This window comes from Hakea prostrata, chromosome 6, assembly GCF_041222555.1.
Source record: "Hakea prostrata isolate BN-2017 chromosome 6, UWA_Hpros_2, whole genome shotgun sequence".
NCBI lineage: Eukaryota > Viridiplantae > Streptophyta > Magnoliopsida > Proteales > Proteaceae > Hakea > Hakea prostrata.
The window spans coordinates 40,736,409-40,753,489 of NC_142605.1; the positions used below are offsets into that span (position 1 = coordinate 40,736,409).

Here is a 17,081-nt window from a genome sequence, read left to right on the forward strand (position 1 = left end):
TAAAATTGACATAGACCAAACCTTAGGGGTCTTAGATGAAAATTACCCAAAAATAAATGGTTCACTTCATAAATATTCAAAGTGGCATCAGGTTACATAGAGCTGATTAAAAAAGATTAATAATTCTTCCTGATAAGGAAATTTGACAAAAAACTTTTTATGATATTATATCATTTATGTAACTTAAATATGAATTTTTTTATGACATTAAAAATGATTCTTCCTCTCGGCCGAGCTCATATAGATTTTCAGTTTACTGAAGAGAAAAAAAATGCATGCAATTAATTAATACGCAACTTCTTCAGGAAGAAGACTTTTGCACTCAAATTATAGATAACCAATACTAATACGCAAACGTTGAGCCGTTGAGGAAACGAGCAATGCTTCCGTTACAACTTTTGCAGGACAGGGTAATGAGCTCAGTTTGTTAAAAACTTGGAAGAGTTATCACAACTGCCCAAATGAACCTATTCCTTCTTCATTTGACCACATTTTTAGATCCTTTTCCATTGTTCATTGATGTTATTAGATCTTGAGGAAAAGAAGAATCGACAAGTTAACAGCAAGCATGAGACTAATTTTGGAAGTTTGAATTGGAAAAATGAGTCGCTTGAACGCAATTACACATTTTCAACCAAAAAAAAAAAAAAAACAAGGGCTGATGATGCAGCTGTTCAACAGAACTTCTTGAACATGAAGAAAAATCTTGAGGTGGTCATTGCTCAGGATTGTCAGCCATTGGCACACTGGGTTTGTTGTATTCTTCCATCTCTTTTTTGTAACCCTCCATTGCTTCTGCTGCTTTAACATTCCAGACCTGTTTATCCACTTCATTCAGTTCCTGTGTGTTACAATCCACATTAGTCATTGGAAAAAATGCATGCCAAGATACCATAGCAAAAATCACTAGCTGTATCTTAACTATAAATTCCATTTTACTGAAATCAGAGCATTAACAGTGTTGTTGGTGATGCCTGGTCTTTCTTGCAGAAGTTCCTTCCTCATTTCCTTGCTGTGGCCACAAAATAAGAACAAGTCAAGTCAAATTTACAAATTGAATTTACTTCTGCCTTCAAGAGGAAATCATACTTTAAAGAAAAAACTACCTGAAAAGAAAGAACGAAGAAGCTGGCCTCTTTGGCCTTTTGGGGTCTGCATTCTGTCCTTCCTTCAGCTTCTTCTTCTTCAGCCGGTTCTGTTTTGTTTTCTGATAATCAAAGACCAAAACTCGATTAGCTATAGATAGACTTACAGGGATCATATGTAAATATATCGAAGAAACAGACCTTAATTATATTCTCTGCCTTCTCTTTCTTTTTAAGCAATTGCATGGCCTCCTGTTTCTGAATTTTCATATTCTCCTCTTCTTCCTTGTGAATGTTTGCAGCTTCCTCATCCTTTTTCTGTTTGTATGCCTCCATTTCCCTCAGGTACTCTTTTTTCTGGCTTTTTGCCATCTGCCATGTTCATAATTTCAAATCAATCATCTACTAATGACTACAAATAAGAGGTTAAAAAGGATCTGAAGGGCTGGCACTGAAATGAACCTCTTCATATGGTCCCCGCTTTTCCTCTGTCATGTTCTTCCATTCTTCTCCTGCAAGCTTGGCAATCTGCCAAAAGATAACAATGCTAATAAGGTCAGTGAGGGAAAATCCAGAAAAATTGACTCTTACAAGATAATGGGTTGGTCAAAATACCTCCAAAACATTTGTACTCTCTTGAAGCATGGCAGGACGGCGCTCCTTCAAGTATAGGAAGAATGCTGATAGAGGCTGCTTTGGCTTAAGTGGGTCCTTTTCTTTCCTGCTCAAGGGAAGCATGGAAAATGTAAGAAATGTGGAACAGGAAAGAGCAATGATAGGGTTCATTGTTCTATCAGGACTTACCTTGTCTTCTTGGTCTCTTTTTCTACTTCCTGTTTGAACAGGAGATACTGTTCAAGCAACTCCATTGCTGTCTTTTGCTTCTGTTCCTCCTCAAGAAGCCGCATTGCTTCATTTTCACGCTTCTCTTTTCCAATGATCTGTAGGTATGCTTCTTTTTCAGCTTGGTATTTTTCCTCGTAGGGCTTCTTCTCTTCTGGGCTAAGGTTTTTCCACTTGGATCCCAAAATGTTTGAGATTTCTTTGAACTCTGCTTGTGGGTTCTCTTTCTTTGCCTACATCAACATCCCACAGGACAATTTCAGGAAAAATCACACAGAAAATTGCAAATATGTGACAGGTATTTCTTCCCCCCCTTTACCTCGTTCCACTGATCTTTACACCAAAGGATATAAGCTGGAGATGGCTTTTTGATATCTGGGCCCGCCTTCTTTTTCTTCCCCTTGACGTTCTTTCCCTGCTCCTTCTCTCTTAGAGATTGAACGATGGGAAAGCTCTACATGGAGTACACAGAAAAAGGAGTAAAGATCAAATCAGAAATCAAGATCAAGAGCAAGTTTCAAACCAAATCCAAAAAATAAAAGTTGGAATAAACAGGGCTTACCATCGTGGGTTTGAACTCTTTTAGTTTCTGCAGCTTCTTCAGCTCCAACTGAAGCTTCTCCTGCTCTCTGCCACGATTTTCCAGCTCTTCCTCTTTCTGCTTCAACATCTCGTCTCTGACCTTCAAGAGCTCATCAGTCTTCTCCTTCTCAAGGCGCAGCTGTTCAAATCTTCCTTGAATTTCATGCAACTCCTTTTCAAACGATTGCTTCGATTCTTTGGCCTTCTTGGTTTGCTTGCGCGACCGAGGCTGAGACAGGTGCGCACTGTTTTCTTTCCCATCATTGTCTACAACTGATGGCAAGGGAGAAGGTTGCGAATTCTTTCCTGCCAAGATGTTTGTCTCATTAGCGGTCTCGTTTTTTGGCTTCAGAGCTTTCCGGCTCCTTCCTTTCTTTCCATGAACAGGGTAGAGATCTGAGGCCATCTGCGTCAGTGTATCTGCCATTGCTGTTGTGAAAGAGGGGAGTCAGCTAGGGGGAGCGGGAGAGCGTACAGTAGAGGCAAAACGGAAAGAGGAGCAGGCTTTAAAAAGACATTTGGGCACTTAACGGTTATAATTTTCAAAATTCGAAATGCAACCTGTAAGTTGACCGTTAATTGAGTTTGAAATTCAAATACACCATGTTAAAGTCTTGACGGTAATAAAAAAATGCTTGGTATCAGACTCAGCTGGAATCCTGTCGGGAATCGGCCAGACCCAACAGATTCCAGCTGAACCCTAGAAACTCTGTCTGCATTGCCTATTCCAGTAGTAACGATAAGAATCACAATCGGACTTGAAATTTCCAAATAAACCATCACAATGTGCTCTCCTAACGCTTATGACCCCATGAAATCCCATTAATAATTTATTTTATTAGTATCTATAGGTGAGCCCTTTCACTAGAAGGGGGGGGGGGCCCGCCCACCCCCCCCCCCCCCCCCCCCCCCCCCCCCCCCCCAACACCCCGCCCCCCCCCCCCCCGGCGGGCCCCCCCCCCCCCCCCCCCCCCCATTTGTCTTCCTCCAGCTTAGTTTTTATCATCCTGCCATCATGGTTTTAATCTTTTATCTTATCTTCCTGCAATCGAGTTCTTTATGCAGATTAGATTAGAAAAGAAATCAAGAACAAGAACAATGACCATAGAATTCCTCCTGCAGCAACTGCTCAAGAGTAGCAACCAATTTCTTATTATTCTTGTCTCGAACAATCTCTGGCTAGGATCCGATAGTCTCTTTCTTAAGCTGCGGAGATTAGAATGAAAGACTTTCAACAACTTATCAAAAAATACTTAAGAATCGACAACAAAATCGACCCACTGAAATTGATTGAGAACAAGCCTGGCACATTGTCCTCAAGTGAACATAATCCCGAGAGGCCCTTCAGGTTGAACTTGGACTGAACTTCAGATTCTTCCTCTTTCCCATCAATCTCCATATTTTGTTGTATATCGTGACGCTTCGGCTTGCTTCTAAGGCAACACTGTTCCCTCTTTTCCCTATTCATATCCAAGGACACTTATTAGTTCATGTTGGCCAAGAACAGAGAGAAACAAAAAAATCAAAGAACCCACCCCAGATCTTAAGTAGATAGAATTTCAATATCAGCTCCATGAACTGGTTTTTTATGGGTAAAAGTGGGTATATTGTGTTAGAATATTAATTGAATATTCCACATAAGGTGGGCTTCATTGATTGTGTTACACTTTGATTTGGTTTCTTATTGGTCTGATATGGGTAATATACGGTTACTAGAACTCTTATATGGACTGGCTAGTGTGGGCTAATAGGAACCGTTAGATCTTGATGGACGATCTAACGGATTTGCCTATATAAAGGATGCTAGGTCCCTCCTCTAAACCCTAATCATAATCACAATCACATCTGCTTAGTCAGAAAGGATATACCATCAAGCCAGTGAATAGGGAGGAGTCTAGAGGAGAAGATCCAACATCAAGTTGATCATAGAATCAACTTCCACCTCAAGTTTGTTCCTAATGGGAGACATAAAGAAGATATTCCGCTGCGCTTCGTCTCAAATAGAACCATAGAAAGGTATGCTCATCATCATCTTGTGTCATTATCATACTAAGGTGTTTTTAATCGATCTATGAGATCTTGGATAGAAATATTCTTACATGTGATATCAGAGCCTGTATAGAATCGATTAAAAACCCATAGGATTGTTGACTGATGAACTTAGGGTTCTAGAATGGAACCTATGAAACTTGTGAATTTGTTCTCCTGATTTTTTTCAACAAAACCGTGGGGTTTTTTGTCAATAACTTTTTTCTAGAAAGAATTTTGAAAATCTAAAACTACCACTGCGTAGATCTCGGAAAAACGAAGAAATTGATATATTATGGGTCTCCATCGGACTTCGGACGCGCCGGCAATCACTGCCGGAATCCGGCAGCATTTTTTTGATTTTTTTAATTTGTGCGATGCTGACGTGGCAGTTTGACCGGGTCAACGGGTCGGGTCAACCCGACCCATGACCCGCCAAGGCGACCCGATTTTGAACCCGTCAGGTCAAACGGGTCGACCCGGTTGACCGGTCATCGGTCCAACCGAATGGATTAACTTGGGCGAACCGGATTTATTGTTTGAACCATTTTGGACCAAACTCGTTTTTTGACTCAGCGAGTCAACTCGCTGATTTCTGTTTAATTTATGATTTCGATTCCGGTTCAATTTTGATTCAATTCGATTTCTGATTTCGATTTTTCGGTTCAATTTCGAATCGATTTCTAATTTAGATTATTGGTTCAATTTTGATTCGATTCAATTGCTGATTTCGATTCGGTTCAATTTAGATTTGATTCAATTGCTTATTTCGGTTCTGTCCGGTTCGGCCTAATAAGATTCTGATTTATTAGACCGTTTTTATTTGCTGGTTGAACCAGTTTAATAAATAAATAAAAAACCAGAATACTATATGTTTAGTATTTGTTTATTTCTGACCAAACCGTAAGGAACTTTAAAGCGTTCTTCTGGGGTTTTATATTTTGGATCATTTCGAACGCAATGGAACCATTTTCAAGACCCAATTCTACCCCTATATATGTGAAATATTATATATCATGTTTTGGTTGAACCGATAATTGGAATGCTATTTATTTAGTATTTTTTTAATTTCTGGCTAAACCGTAAGGAACTTTAAAGCATTCTTTTGGGGATTTATGTTTTGGACCCTTCCGGACACAATGGAATTATTTTCATGACCAAATTCCACTTTTATATGTATGAAACATGATATGACATATTTATGTTGTATATGTAATTTCACCGTTGGGTGAATTTTTAATATGGATTTTTTTATCAAATGGCTTTGTATTGTAAGCATGTTTTATATGATATTATACAATTGTAAAATATATATCATGCATGCCTTATAAAGGGTTTGATTACTTCTGGTAATCCGGTTTTTTATGCAAATGTATTTTCGATTGCCTTTTGGTAATCCGGAATTTTAAATGTATGATGTATTTTATACATGCTTTGATTGCCTTTTGGTAATCCGAAATTTTAAATGTATGATGTATTTTATACATGCTTTGATTGCCTTTTGGTAATCCGGAATTTTAAATGTATGATGTATTTTATACATGCTTCGATTGCCTTTTGGTAATTTGGAATTTTATATAAATGTGTGATGTATTTTATACATGCTTCGATTGCCTTTTGGTAATCTGGATTTCTTCCAAACAATGTATTAGCATTATTTGTGGGTAACATAAAGTATATCCCAATATGAGAATTTCATGAGCTTGATTGTGAGTGACTGCCAAAGTGGCATTCATGGTTGGGTTTATGGAATGTCAGCCATATATAGTAATGGGATGTCTCTTGATGTTAATGCATTTTTATACGCCCAAAGGTGGTAATTATGTGATAGCATTAAGAGGGAGACATGTACAGCATTTGGTTGGGAGTTGATTAATCTAAGAAGTTTATACACCCAAAGGTGGTAAAATTTTCGAAGGTTGGAATACTCTCATGGACGCCGACGTATAAGGGAGTATCACAACTATATGTCATGAATTCTGTCCAAAAGGTGTTTTCATGATGATATATGTGTACTCTTTAAAGTGATGCACTTATAAGTTATATGTTACCCACATTGTGATAATAAAGCGATGTACTTATAAGTTTCATATTAAAGTGCTAATAAAGTGATGGAGTATCACAACTAAGCAGCGGGGGGGGGTATGTCATGAATTCCGCCAAAAGTGTTTTCATGATAATATATGTGTGCTCTTTCTAGTGATGTACTTATAAGTTACATATTAAAGTGATAATAAAGTGATTGAGTATCACAACTGTATGTCATGAATTCTGCCCAAAGGTGTTTTCATAATGATATATGTGTGCTCTTTCTAGTGATGTACTTATAAGTTACATATTAAAGTGATAATAAAGTGATTGAGTATCACAACTGTATGTCATGAATTCTGCCCAAAGGTGTTTTCATAATGATATATGTGTGCTCTTTCTAGTGATGTACTAATAAGTTACATATTAAAGTACTAATAAAGTGAGGGAGTATCACAACTGTATGTCATGAATTCTGTCCAAAGGTGTTTTCATGATGATATATGTGTGCTCTTCCGTTAGTCACATTTTTCTGTCTATAACAATATGATTGTTATTGAGATTCTTAAAAAGTCAAACTTCAAGAAATTGTTGATGATGTGTTGTTAACCACACATTCTTTGTTCTTGAGTAGCGATGGATATGACTCATAAGAGTATAGAAGACAAAAGTTGTTTTTGCAGAGGTGAAAAGTAGTTATGTTCTTTACGCCCATTAAGAAGTCCATCAAGGAACATGATGAATTGTTTACCAGAATGCATGTTTGAAATTGTTGAATGCGGAGCGTAAAGATACTAAGTCTCATCTAGTGTTGAAATAAGTATATTTCGAAGAGTTTTTATCATAAGGTGTGATGGTTTTGGAGGAGTTAAGGATTATTTCATCGGGATGATTATTTTTTAAGATAAAATTCATGATTCCTAATGTTTCTTTTATTACCCTTGCTATTATCCATCAATGCCTTGCATCCTCATTGAGTTTGGAATTATAAAGATTAATACATTTTTCCAAGAAGAAACTTTGTTCTTATGAGCATCAATACTCATAAAAATGTTCGGGGTAAAGACTAAGAGTCCGGCGGACTAACAATTTGGGACTGTGAAAACTTCCTTATAAATAAAGATGATTGTTGTAAGTAGAAGTTGCATTGAGTATAAGGTCGGTTAACTAAGTGCAAAAATGAAAGTTATGATTATTTGGTTCTTGTTTGAAGATTTGATTTTCTCTTGTCCCATAGTCTGGTGTCTAGATAGTGGTCTATATTCCGCATCTTGCGTATAAATTATTATTTCATCATATTTGTTGATGACCACTATTTGTTGATGACCACTCTTAATATGGTTTTTGTATTCAATTAAAGAATAATCTAAATCTCTAAGATCTTCAAGAATTTTAGACCGAAGTTAAGAAATTGTTAGATCGACCGGGGAGGAGAGTATTATGGTGATATGAGGATCGGATGACTAAGGGCATTCGCCAAATACTGGAAGATTCGGATATAGTTGGGTCACTATGTTTGATAGTCCCGAGCAAAATTGTGTAACCGAAAGGCTTAATCACAATTTTGTGAACATAGTGAACAGTATGGTATGAAAACTATTTTGTCTGAATTATTTTTTATAAGGTGAAGCCCTGATAATAGCCTCTTATATCCTTGATCATGTTCCTTTCCAAATATGTTCCTTTTTTTTACTCCCTTTTCCATTGCAAATTATTCATAAATCTAACTTAAACCATTTTAGCGTTTGAGTTGTTCTGCAAATCTAAGGTTGAATAATCAAGTATTGTAGAAGTTGGAACATAAAAGTTTTTCATTGTTAATTTGTTTCTTACTCAGATCTTGTTTTATCATCATTGTTAAGACAACAGAATTGTGAATTCTTAAATAGTTTCTCGGAGTTTGATATAGCCAAGAAATGTAGCTTGTTCCCAGACTACTTGATATAATGAACATGAATATAACATTGGCATTATGGTTGACCCAGTTACTAAAAAGTTGTTTTTAATTAGATTTATGATTGGGTGCAACGAGATATATGATATAGTTGATGAGACAATATGATGTTTGGGAAGCTTGTTAAGTTGCCCAAAGGCTTTAAACCCATTTATTTTAAGTGGGTGTATAAGACTAATAAATATTCACGAAGAAAGATTGTAAGGTTTAAAACCAGACTGGCAGCTAAAGAGTTTACTCATAAAGAGGAAGTAGACTAGTGAAATTTTCTCACCTATCTCTTCTAAGGACTCTTTTAGAGTTATACCAAATAGATGTGAAGATTGCCTTTCTAATTGAAAACCTTAATAAAGAAGTCCATGTCATTTAGCCGAGGATTTTTGCGGTTGATGATTTTAATCATCTTGGTGTAGACTCAAGAAGTCTAATTTGTGGTTTTAAGTAAGCTTCCAACTATGGTGTTTAAAGATTAATAATATTGTGACTTCATTCGATTTTGTTGAGAAACTTGTAGATCAATATATATATATGGCAAGGTCGGTGGGAAAATTTTATCTTTCTCATTATTTATGTTGATAATATTTTGCTCACTAGTAGTGACGTTGGCCTACTGCATAAAGACCGAGCAATTATTATTTGAGAATTATGATATAAAAGACCTTGGTAAGGCATCTTTGTCTTGGGCATTGAGATCCATAGGGATTGTTTATGCTATTTATTGGATCTTTCTCAGAGGACATATATAATTTATATTTAAAGAAGTTCAGTATGCTAGATTGCATACTTGAGAATGGTTTTGATTCTCAAGGGAGATACACTGAGCTTATTACAGTTGTCCTATAAAGGATAGTGAGAGAGAACAATTGAAGAAAGTATCTTATCTTGAGATACTTGAAGAGGACAATTGATGATAAGATAATCTACAAGCTTGTTCCAGACCTATAGCATTAAGGTATATATATTTGACCTTGCTAATTGTCCGAATAATAAGAAGTCTACTTGAAGTTGTTTTCCTTGATGGCATGAGGGATAATATTGTGAAAAGTGTAAAATAAGGTAAAATTACTTATTTCATCATAAAGGTTGAGTTTGCTACATGTTATGGGGTAGTTACTCAAATTGTTTGATAAAGAATCTCATCAGATAATTGACAGTTCTATTTTAACATTTTGCATAGATCCATCCAGTTGTACTATGATCACAATTCAGTTGTGTTGTTTATTAACAACAAGAAATGTGTGATCATAGGGTCTAAATACATGATGGTCGAGTATTTGACCACTAAAGAAAAAGCTGTTTGGTTAAGGAACCTCATTAGATAGTTGACATTTTTTTTATTGTGGATAGATCTATCCGGTTGTACCTGTGATAACAATCCGTTGTGTTGTTTGTTAACAACAATAAGGGTATCACAGGGTCTAAACACATGGAAATTAAGTATTTGACTATTAAAGAAAAGGTTAAAGAATGTGACACCACAAGTAGAGCATATTTGTACGAGATAATATGGTTATAGATCCCCTAACTAAGGGTCCCTGCCCAGACGTCTTTGATAGACATGCGGTAACTATGGGTTTAGGAGGAACCTTAGATGCGGTTGTTTAGTGGGAGTTTGAGAATTTTGCTCTATTGTGTAATAAGGTATTCCATCTGTACTTGTCTCTTGTATGCACTGATAATTTATTTGAATTCAATAAAGTTCTTTGGTGACATATTAATCTTCACATTATTATCATGTTGCATGTAATGAAAGTCTTAAAGTATGTGTTAACTTTAAGCAAAAGCTAAGGCATTCATGTATTAGCCTTAAGGTGTGTCATGTAACACATAAAGTTAAAACTCGAGTTATAAAGATGACACAGGTTCGTGGGAACCATAATGTACATATAATCTCATTTTTGTGGCATTGAGTCACGGGTTGAACCATAATGTACATGCTTCGTGGCATTGAGTCACGGGTTCGTAGGAACCGTAAAGTATATTTTTTTGTGGCATTGAGTCACAGGTTCGTGGGAACCATAAAGTATATTCTCTCGTGGCATTGAGTCAGGTTCGTGGGAACCATAAAGTGAGAGATTTGGATTGACAACAGAATGACACATGAGGATTTCTATAAAGTGTCATTAGTTGCCACACTACCATATTGCATCCATTTTCAGTAAAGTTAAGAGTATTTGTGACCATGGATGGTACCGTGTTGCATAAAAGATGCGACCAACGCCATGATTCGGTACTTAAGGCTCTATGTGAAGGGATTGAGCTCTAGGATTATCCTCAGACCAATATAAAGTTGTGCACATAAAGGTCAAAATGTTTTCAATGTATCTTTTTCAAATGTTTTCTTAAAACAAAGGAGATGTTTTGTTTTACTGAGTGTCACAATCAATATAGCCCAAGTGGGAGAATGTTAGAATATTAATTGAATATTCCACATAAGGTGGGCTTCATTGATTGTGTTACACTTTGATTTGGTTTCTTATTGGTCCGATATGGGTAATATACGGTTACTAGAACTCTTATATGGATGGCTAGTGTGGGCTAATAGGAACCGTTAGATCTTGATGGACGATCTAACGGATTTGCCTATATAAAGGATGCTAGGTCCCTCCTCTAAACCCTAATCATAATCACAATCACATGCAGTGAAAGGATATACCATCAAGCCGGTGAATAGGGAGGAGTTAGAGGAGAAGATAAATAAGTTGATCAAGAATCAACTTCCACCTCAAGTTGTTCCTAATGGGAGACATAAAGAAGAAGTTCCGCTGCGCTTCGTCTCAAATAGAACCATAGAAAGGTATGCTCATCATGAACTGGTTTTTTGGGGGAAAAGGGGGGGAGTGTTTTTGGGGGGGGGGGGGGGAAAAAAGGGGGGCGGGGGGAACGGGGGGGCGCGGGGGGCGGGGGGGGGGGTTTCCGGGGGGGAGGGGGCACCCCCCCAGGGTTTGTGTGTCCCCCCCGCGGGGGGGGGGGGAATATAAAAAAGAGGGGGGGGGGGGGGGGGGGGGGGGGGCGGCAGACAAAAAACCCCCCCCCCCCCCCCCCCCCCCCCCCCCCCAAGAAAAAAAAAGAAGAAGAAAGAAATTTACAGGGAATGGACCCCCGATTAATTGACAAAAATAATACAATAGACAAAGCACAAAGAATGCTAGGATAGCTGTTATTCACAGTATATGAATTTTCACCTCCACCAGCTCATTTATAAAAACTCCGGAGAATCTAGAAAACCTGAAGCGAAAGCCTCCTTGTGAAATCATTCCCATTTATACAAGGGTGTACACTAGTTTGGAAGGGGCAGTTTCTACACTCAATCCAAGATGATTGACTAGGTTACAATGGAGTGAACTTACTGTTGCACCGAAATCAACCCACAAACACTCCCATTTGTTCTGTACAAACGGAAACTGACAAAGAAAGAACTGCAAAATGGTTAGCAATGGAATTCTGAATATGCCAAAGCCTAAATGAATTTTGTTCATTGATGACCTGAGGCTAACACCTTCAATTGTTTACCACCAATTCCATCAGAACATCATTCCAGGCATCTATGGGCCCAGGCAAGCACCAATGCAGACAGTCATTCACAACTTTGGCCTTTTTACCATCTGCAAAAGGGTGTGGGTTTCTGTAAGGCCCTGGATGCCCATCAGGCCTGAGCAAAGAAAGCGGGGCAACATCCATAAGCTTTAGCTTCAACTTCTTGTCGTATCCCAACGCTGCTACTGCCTTCTCAAACTCCTCCAACTCGATGTTGCGAAGCAAAACATTTAACTCCTCCATATCAATCTCACCTTCTTTATAAGGTCCTGTTCTATTGCAAGTCCCTCCACTATACCATTCTCCATTCTCAAAGTGTTCTGGGGAGGTGGTCCTAAACAAAACCAACCCCTTGTGATTCGATGTGATAATAAAGTTAAGCACCAGCTGAAGAGCTTTGTGATATGCATACTCAAACCCTTTCTCTGTCAAGTTCTTCCCTGGACACTGGTGACAGCCAACAATTGTGTTGTTTTCATGGTAGATTGCACTCCTCAGAATCCAATAGCCTCCAGATATGATCATATAATCAAAGCTCTGATATTGGTCTACCCATTTTTTATCTAGTTTATCAAGATAAAGCTGGGTCTCCCCTGCTGCCACACCATCATTGTTTACAAAAGTATCTGCTCGTACAAGGAAAGGAGACCATATCACTGAAAGGGTGAAATTGTAGGAGGGGAAGTGCCACCTTCTGGATTTGTACTCCTTGTCATGGTAGACTTGAACTGCTATGTCTACCTGTACCACATGAGAAAAATCGATGATAAATTACCCGAACCAAAAAGGAGTGCTCCTCCCATTCCCGTCAAATGTATATAGTATCTCATTGATCATCACCACAAAATTTTACACAAGAAGCAAACATTCAGTATTAAGATAGTGGAAGTACTGAAGGATGATGACTACTGCAACGTAGGTAAATGTTGAGCTTCATCCTGGCTCAAATAATTACAGCCCATCTTTAAGAATTAAGTCTCATAAGTAATCCAGTAGAAGGCTAGCATGTAAGTCAAAATATGATGTAGTTAAAACTAGTTTTCACAGAGCTTTCAGAGCCATTTAGGTGTTCCTGAGAGATCTCCATTGTAACTTTCTCCCTTTGCCCGTGGAGGTAGCAAATTATGTTGGTATGTGAACCACGTTAAATCTTTGAATCGTATTGATCTGCTTTTGGTTCTTGTTTGTTAATACTTTCATAGTCATTGTTATAGTAAGCTTGTGACAGAAGAGGCCTATTTCTTAGTTCTTACTGCTTCGTAATGCTAATCTGTATTTCCTACACCTTCTGAGTGAAGATAGAAAAAGAGAGTTAACCTCATGTGAAGAAAACCACATAACCACACATGGAGTTAGGTCTTGATTCTGGACTCTAGACCATGAGTAGAGTTTTATATGGTTGTAAACCTCTCACAGTATAGAGGAGAGAGACAGTCCACCAAAAGCTTGGGAACGAAAGAAGATTTCTAAATTTCAAAAATTTAAGGGAAGACAAAGAGTCTTATATTTGTACATACGTAAATAAATAGATACTGATTGTCTACTGGGCTATTTCAGTTAATATCACTCACGCACAATCCATTCCCCTTTAAAAAGTTCATGCCTCGAAACTTTCACAAGTTACTCTGTGAAGCGTAACAGCAGTGTAACAGCAGATGTGAGATCTTTCAATATCAAATGCAGTTCAGGTTTTAAATCATCAGAATATTGTCCAGCATGTGAAGAGGAAGCAACTCATTTAGTGGACCATCAGGCTAACTTGGGTGTTTCCTCTGCATTTTATTAGCCAGCAGAGCCTCTAATTCCACTCTAATCCACTTCCATCTCTCAATAAGATCATTCCCCGGTTTTCCTATCAGCACTTTATAGATAAGCAATTTATTGAAATGGTTACTGAGTTTTAGGTTCCACCTCACCTTTTAATGAAAAAGAGCAGGAGCTTATGCAACTAAGATATTTAGTACCAAGGATTAAAGATAGCCGAATAATCAAGAAAGGATGCCCACACTGCAATGCTATCTCAGAGACAAGACAAAAAACAAACACTTGATAGCAAGTATCAATTGGAATAAGATTCAAACAAAGCAGGAGCAATCCCATTGGAAGACAACAAAAGGAGACACATCTGATCCCTTTGAATGGATGGTGCAGCATATTTATCAATTTTATCAGTTCCTAAATTGCCAGATGATTTTGAATTTAGAGGCAGCATACTTGAGTTAAGATTCTTTTCGAGAATCCTTCCAGGTTATAAAAAGAACAAATGACCAAAACTTCTGTTGAATCAACAAAACCACTTACCTACCATCAAAAGCATAAGAAAGTAAAGTGACTTCTTTCTAGAGCTACCACCATCATAGAGGTTCAGAGAAACTAGAGAATAAGAACCAGATGATAAGAGATATTTGACCACAGCATATTTAATTTCTTCAAGAGATTTGGGAGCATGAATAGTCCCTGGGGACCTGTGACAATGCTTAAAAGGTGAGAACAGATCTAGCAGGCACTTGAATTAAGACAAAAATGAGGATCCTGGGATAGGACACAGGATCTCTTCAGAGAAATTAGAGAATAAGACCAAGATACTGAAAAACATTTGAGAACATAATTAGTTTCTTCAAGAGAATTGAACACAAGTAGTCCCTGAAGATTCTGAAGCTGACCTGTGGCAATGCTTAAAGGGTGAGACTGGATTTTGAAGGCATTAGAGAGAACGAGTTGGTTGTATTTAGAAATCTAAAACTGATTGCAATTCATATCGATCATAGTTCTGAAATAGGCAATCCACATCTTACCCCAAAAAAGGCAATCCATACAGGGTTTTCAGTCCAACGGATTAAGAAAAAAAGGGAGGGGGGGGGGGGGAGTAAGACAAAAAATTAAGGATGTCAAAAATAGGACACAGGATCTTGAGCACTTCCATGCAATAATTTTTTTCCCCAAAAAGGGACTAAAGAAATACATCCTTATATTCAGTTCAAAGTACCAACAATGGAAAAATATAATATTGAATTGTAGCCTTTCATTAATTTGCTAATCTACTGCTTGTTCATGATAAAGATCTAGTATCACATTATTTCAATTATTCAGCTACAACATTGCCAACCTCCATATATACTGGCCTCATGATTCTTGGAATTCCAACACATTTAGCATGGGATGATATTGTAAAGTCTTCACATTTTGCTGGAGAACGTTAAGTTCCAAAAGAGAGAAACAACCAAACCTCTGAAGAATTGAAATAGCAGTAATGCAAGTAGCACATCCCAATCTTTTGTCTTTAGGAACCATCTTTGTCTCGTTTGCAGGTATTGAGCTTCTCAGAGATGACACTAAGGATACAGCATGAAGGGCTACTTTCAAGCTTTCTGTTGGGGAACTATCCTCTCAGTGATGCACCTAGTGTACTTTCCCTTCTTTTCTCTTCATTTTGAATACAATTGTTAACTAATTATATAACTAACCGTAGAATTCGTTCAATGGAGAGTAAATTGATTCGTCAATCTAAACATATTAGAGCATACAGAAGCAGAAGAGAAGAACACCGTCCTGACCCTCATTTAAAATAAAGCGAAATAAGAGAAAATCTTCACAAAATGAGAAACGGCAACCCAAGAATCTACCTTGGACAGAGTGCAGAGCATGGACTGGACATAGTTGCGAGCAATTGAATCCCCAATGAGCGCCCATGATTTATGCCTCATCAGCTCAAGAAATTTCACTGCATTAAAAGGAGGCAACTCGCAATCCCTCGGTTTCCACCTCCAGTATAGATACCCTGAATCAGGTCGACCGTTTTTCATGCAATTCTGATCATCTTCGATGAATTGGCAAGTCTCGTTAGTGTAAATCGGACCGGATGGGTTTGGGATCCACTCTCCGGTGAGAAGATCACATTTTCCTGCAATTAAATTGGGCACTGAAACCAACTTCTGAGTAATTCATTATTAAAAACATATAATAATAAAAGAGACAGCCAGACTTTTGATTTGATCTTGAGTTTATTTTACTTTAGCACTGAGGCCATAGACCCACAAGGGAGAAATATTTCTGAGAACTTCAAATGTGTCGGATGGCATACCTTGAGAAGAAGGCATATGATCCCCAAACTTTGGGGTAGGAGCTGTATCAATCTCTGGGGTAGACACAGATACTGGGGTCTTGACAGTCTCGGTAACCACTGTTGTATTAATCCCCTGAGTAGGCACAGGAGCTGGGGAATTGATGGGAATGGGAGTCCCAGGAGCCACTCTATTGATTTCCTGGGTAGCCACAGGACCTGGGGTCTTAAAAGGAACAGTAATCTCAGGAGCCACAGTTCTATCAATCTCTGGGGTAGGTGCAAGGGTTTGGTTCTTGACAGGAAAAGTAGTCTCAGAAATAGGTGAAAAGATCGAATTTAAAATGAAGAGGCGAAAAGCAACACCAAAAAGAAAGAATGAAACGGCGAGCTTTACAAATACATGATTGAACCTGGGAAGGAACCATGAACTCCAATCAAATCTCATCTTCCTCACCATCTTTTCTTAGCAGAGAGGAGAAATTCTGAGACAAGAGGAGAGGAAGAACAGAAACCTAACAGCTTCTCCACTAATCCACATATGGGCCTCCGAGAGGCTAAATTCTCCGGCATTACAAACCAGATCCAGAGAAAAATAGAGAGCAAGACAAAAGAAGATGAAGGAAACAAACAGTAAGAGGGTTGTCGGACGACAAATGACTGAATCAAAATAAAAGGCACATTTTTTCTTTTTCTTGTGATCAAGATCAATCAGGTCAGTCACAATAAAATCCATTCCCATCACTCCAGATTTTGCCCCTTGTATTATAGTCTGGGAATATTAGATCAACAACTACAACAACAACAGAGGTCACCAGGAAAAGTGGGAAAAAAAAAAAAAAAAAAAACCACAAAATTAATCCATACAAGCATGAAGAACGTCACAGTGCGAAGCGTCCACTATTATTATTTTTTCCATCTATGGAAATGGCGAAGCGAATGTCTTTTTCGGGAATGGGACAGT

At 38.0% G+C, this 17,081-nt stretch overlaps 2 protein-coding genes across 5 annotated transcripts; both read right to left on the reverse strand.

Annotated features, from left to right (window-relative positions):
• Positions 1 to 505: 505 nt before the first annotated feature.
• On the reverse strand, positions 506 to 3,006 carry LOC149014158 (high mobility group B protein 6-like). 2 transcript variants are annotated; one of them, XM_089160090.1, is made up of 9 exons: positions 2,491 to 3,006; positions 2,248 to 2,382; positions 1,890 to 2,161; positions 1,701 to 1,806; positions 1,548 to 1,613; positions 1,287 to 1,457; positions 1,107 to 1,207; positions 929 to 1,012; positions 506 to 842 (listed from the first exon to the last, which is right to left on the reverse strand). In XM_089160090.1, the coding sequence occupies exons 1-9, from the start codon at positions 2,935 to 2,937 to the stop codon at positions 716 to 718; spliced, it is 1,509 nt and encodes a 502-aa protein (XP_089016216.1). In that variant the 5' UTR covers positions 2,938 to 3,006; the 3' UTR covers positions 506 to 715. The 2 variants fall into 2 exon arrangements, with proteins under 2 accessions (XP_089016216.1, XP_089016217.1); XM_089160091.1 differs by having other exon boundaries at positions 755 to 841; positions 923 to 1,012.
• Positions 3,007 to 3,496: 490 nt separating this feature from the next.
• Positions 3,497 to 17,057, reverse strand: LOC149014159 (protein trichome birefringence-like 23). 3 transcript variants are annotated; one of them, XR_016174057.1, is made up of 5 exons: positions 16,139 to 17,057; positions 15,681 to 15,976; positions 12,020 to 12,798; positions 11,871 to 11,924; positions 3,497 to 3,970 (listed from the first exon to the last, which is right to left on the reverse strand). XR_016174057.1 is itself a non-coding variant. In XM_089159444.1 (3 exons), the coding sequence occupies exons 1-3, from the start codon at positions 16,575 to 16,577 to the stop codon at positions 12,022 to 12,024; spliced, it is 1,494 nt and encodes a 497-aa protein (XP_089015570.1). In that variant the 5' UTR covers positions 16,578 to 17,057; the 3' UTR covers positions 11,630 to 12,021. The 3 variants fall into 3 exon arrangements, 2 of the variants coding, with proteins under 2 accessions (XP_089015570.1, XP_089015569.1); XM_089159444.1 differs by lacking the exon at positions 3,497 to 3,970 and having other exon boundaries at positions 11,630 to 12,798; positions 15,681 to 15,958; XM_089159443.1 differs by lacking the exon at positions 3,497 to 3,970 and having other exon boundaries at positions 11,630 to 12,798.
• Positions 17,058 to 17,081: the final 24 nt, after the last annotated feature.

Coding starts and splice junctions, on each gene's coding strand:
- LOC149014158 (XM_089160090.1), bottom strand. CDS start 2,937: ATGGCAGATACACTGACGCAGATGGCCTCAGATCTCTACCCTGTTCAT. Junction 1,614..1,700: donor AGAGTACAAATGTTTTGGAG/GTATTTTGACCA, acceptor ATCTTTTGGCAG/ATTGCCAAGCTTGCAGGAGA. Junction 1,208..1,286: donor AGGCAGAGAATATAATTAAG/GTCTGTTTCTTC, acceptor TTTGATTATCAG/AAAACAAAACAGAACCGGCT.
- LOC149014159 (XM_089159443.1), bottom strand. CDS start 16,577: ATGGTGAGGAAGATGAGATTTGATTGGAGTTCATGGTTCCTTCCCAGG. Junction 15,977..16,138: donor TCATATGCCTTCTTCTCAAG/GTATGCCATCCG, acceptor AGTTGGTTTCAG/TGCCCAATTTAATTGCAGGA. Junction 12,799..15,680: donor TGCTCTGCACTCTGTCCAAG/GTAGATTCTTGG, acceptor CATGTGGTACAG/GTAGACATAGCAGTTCAAGT.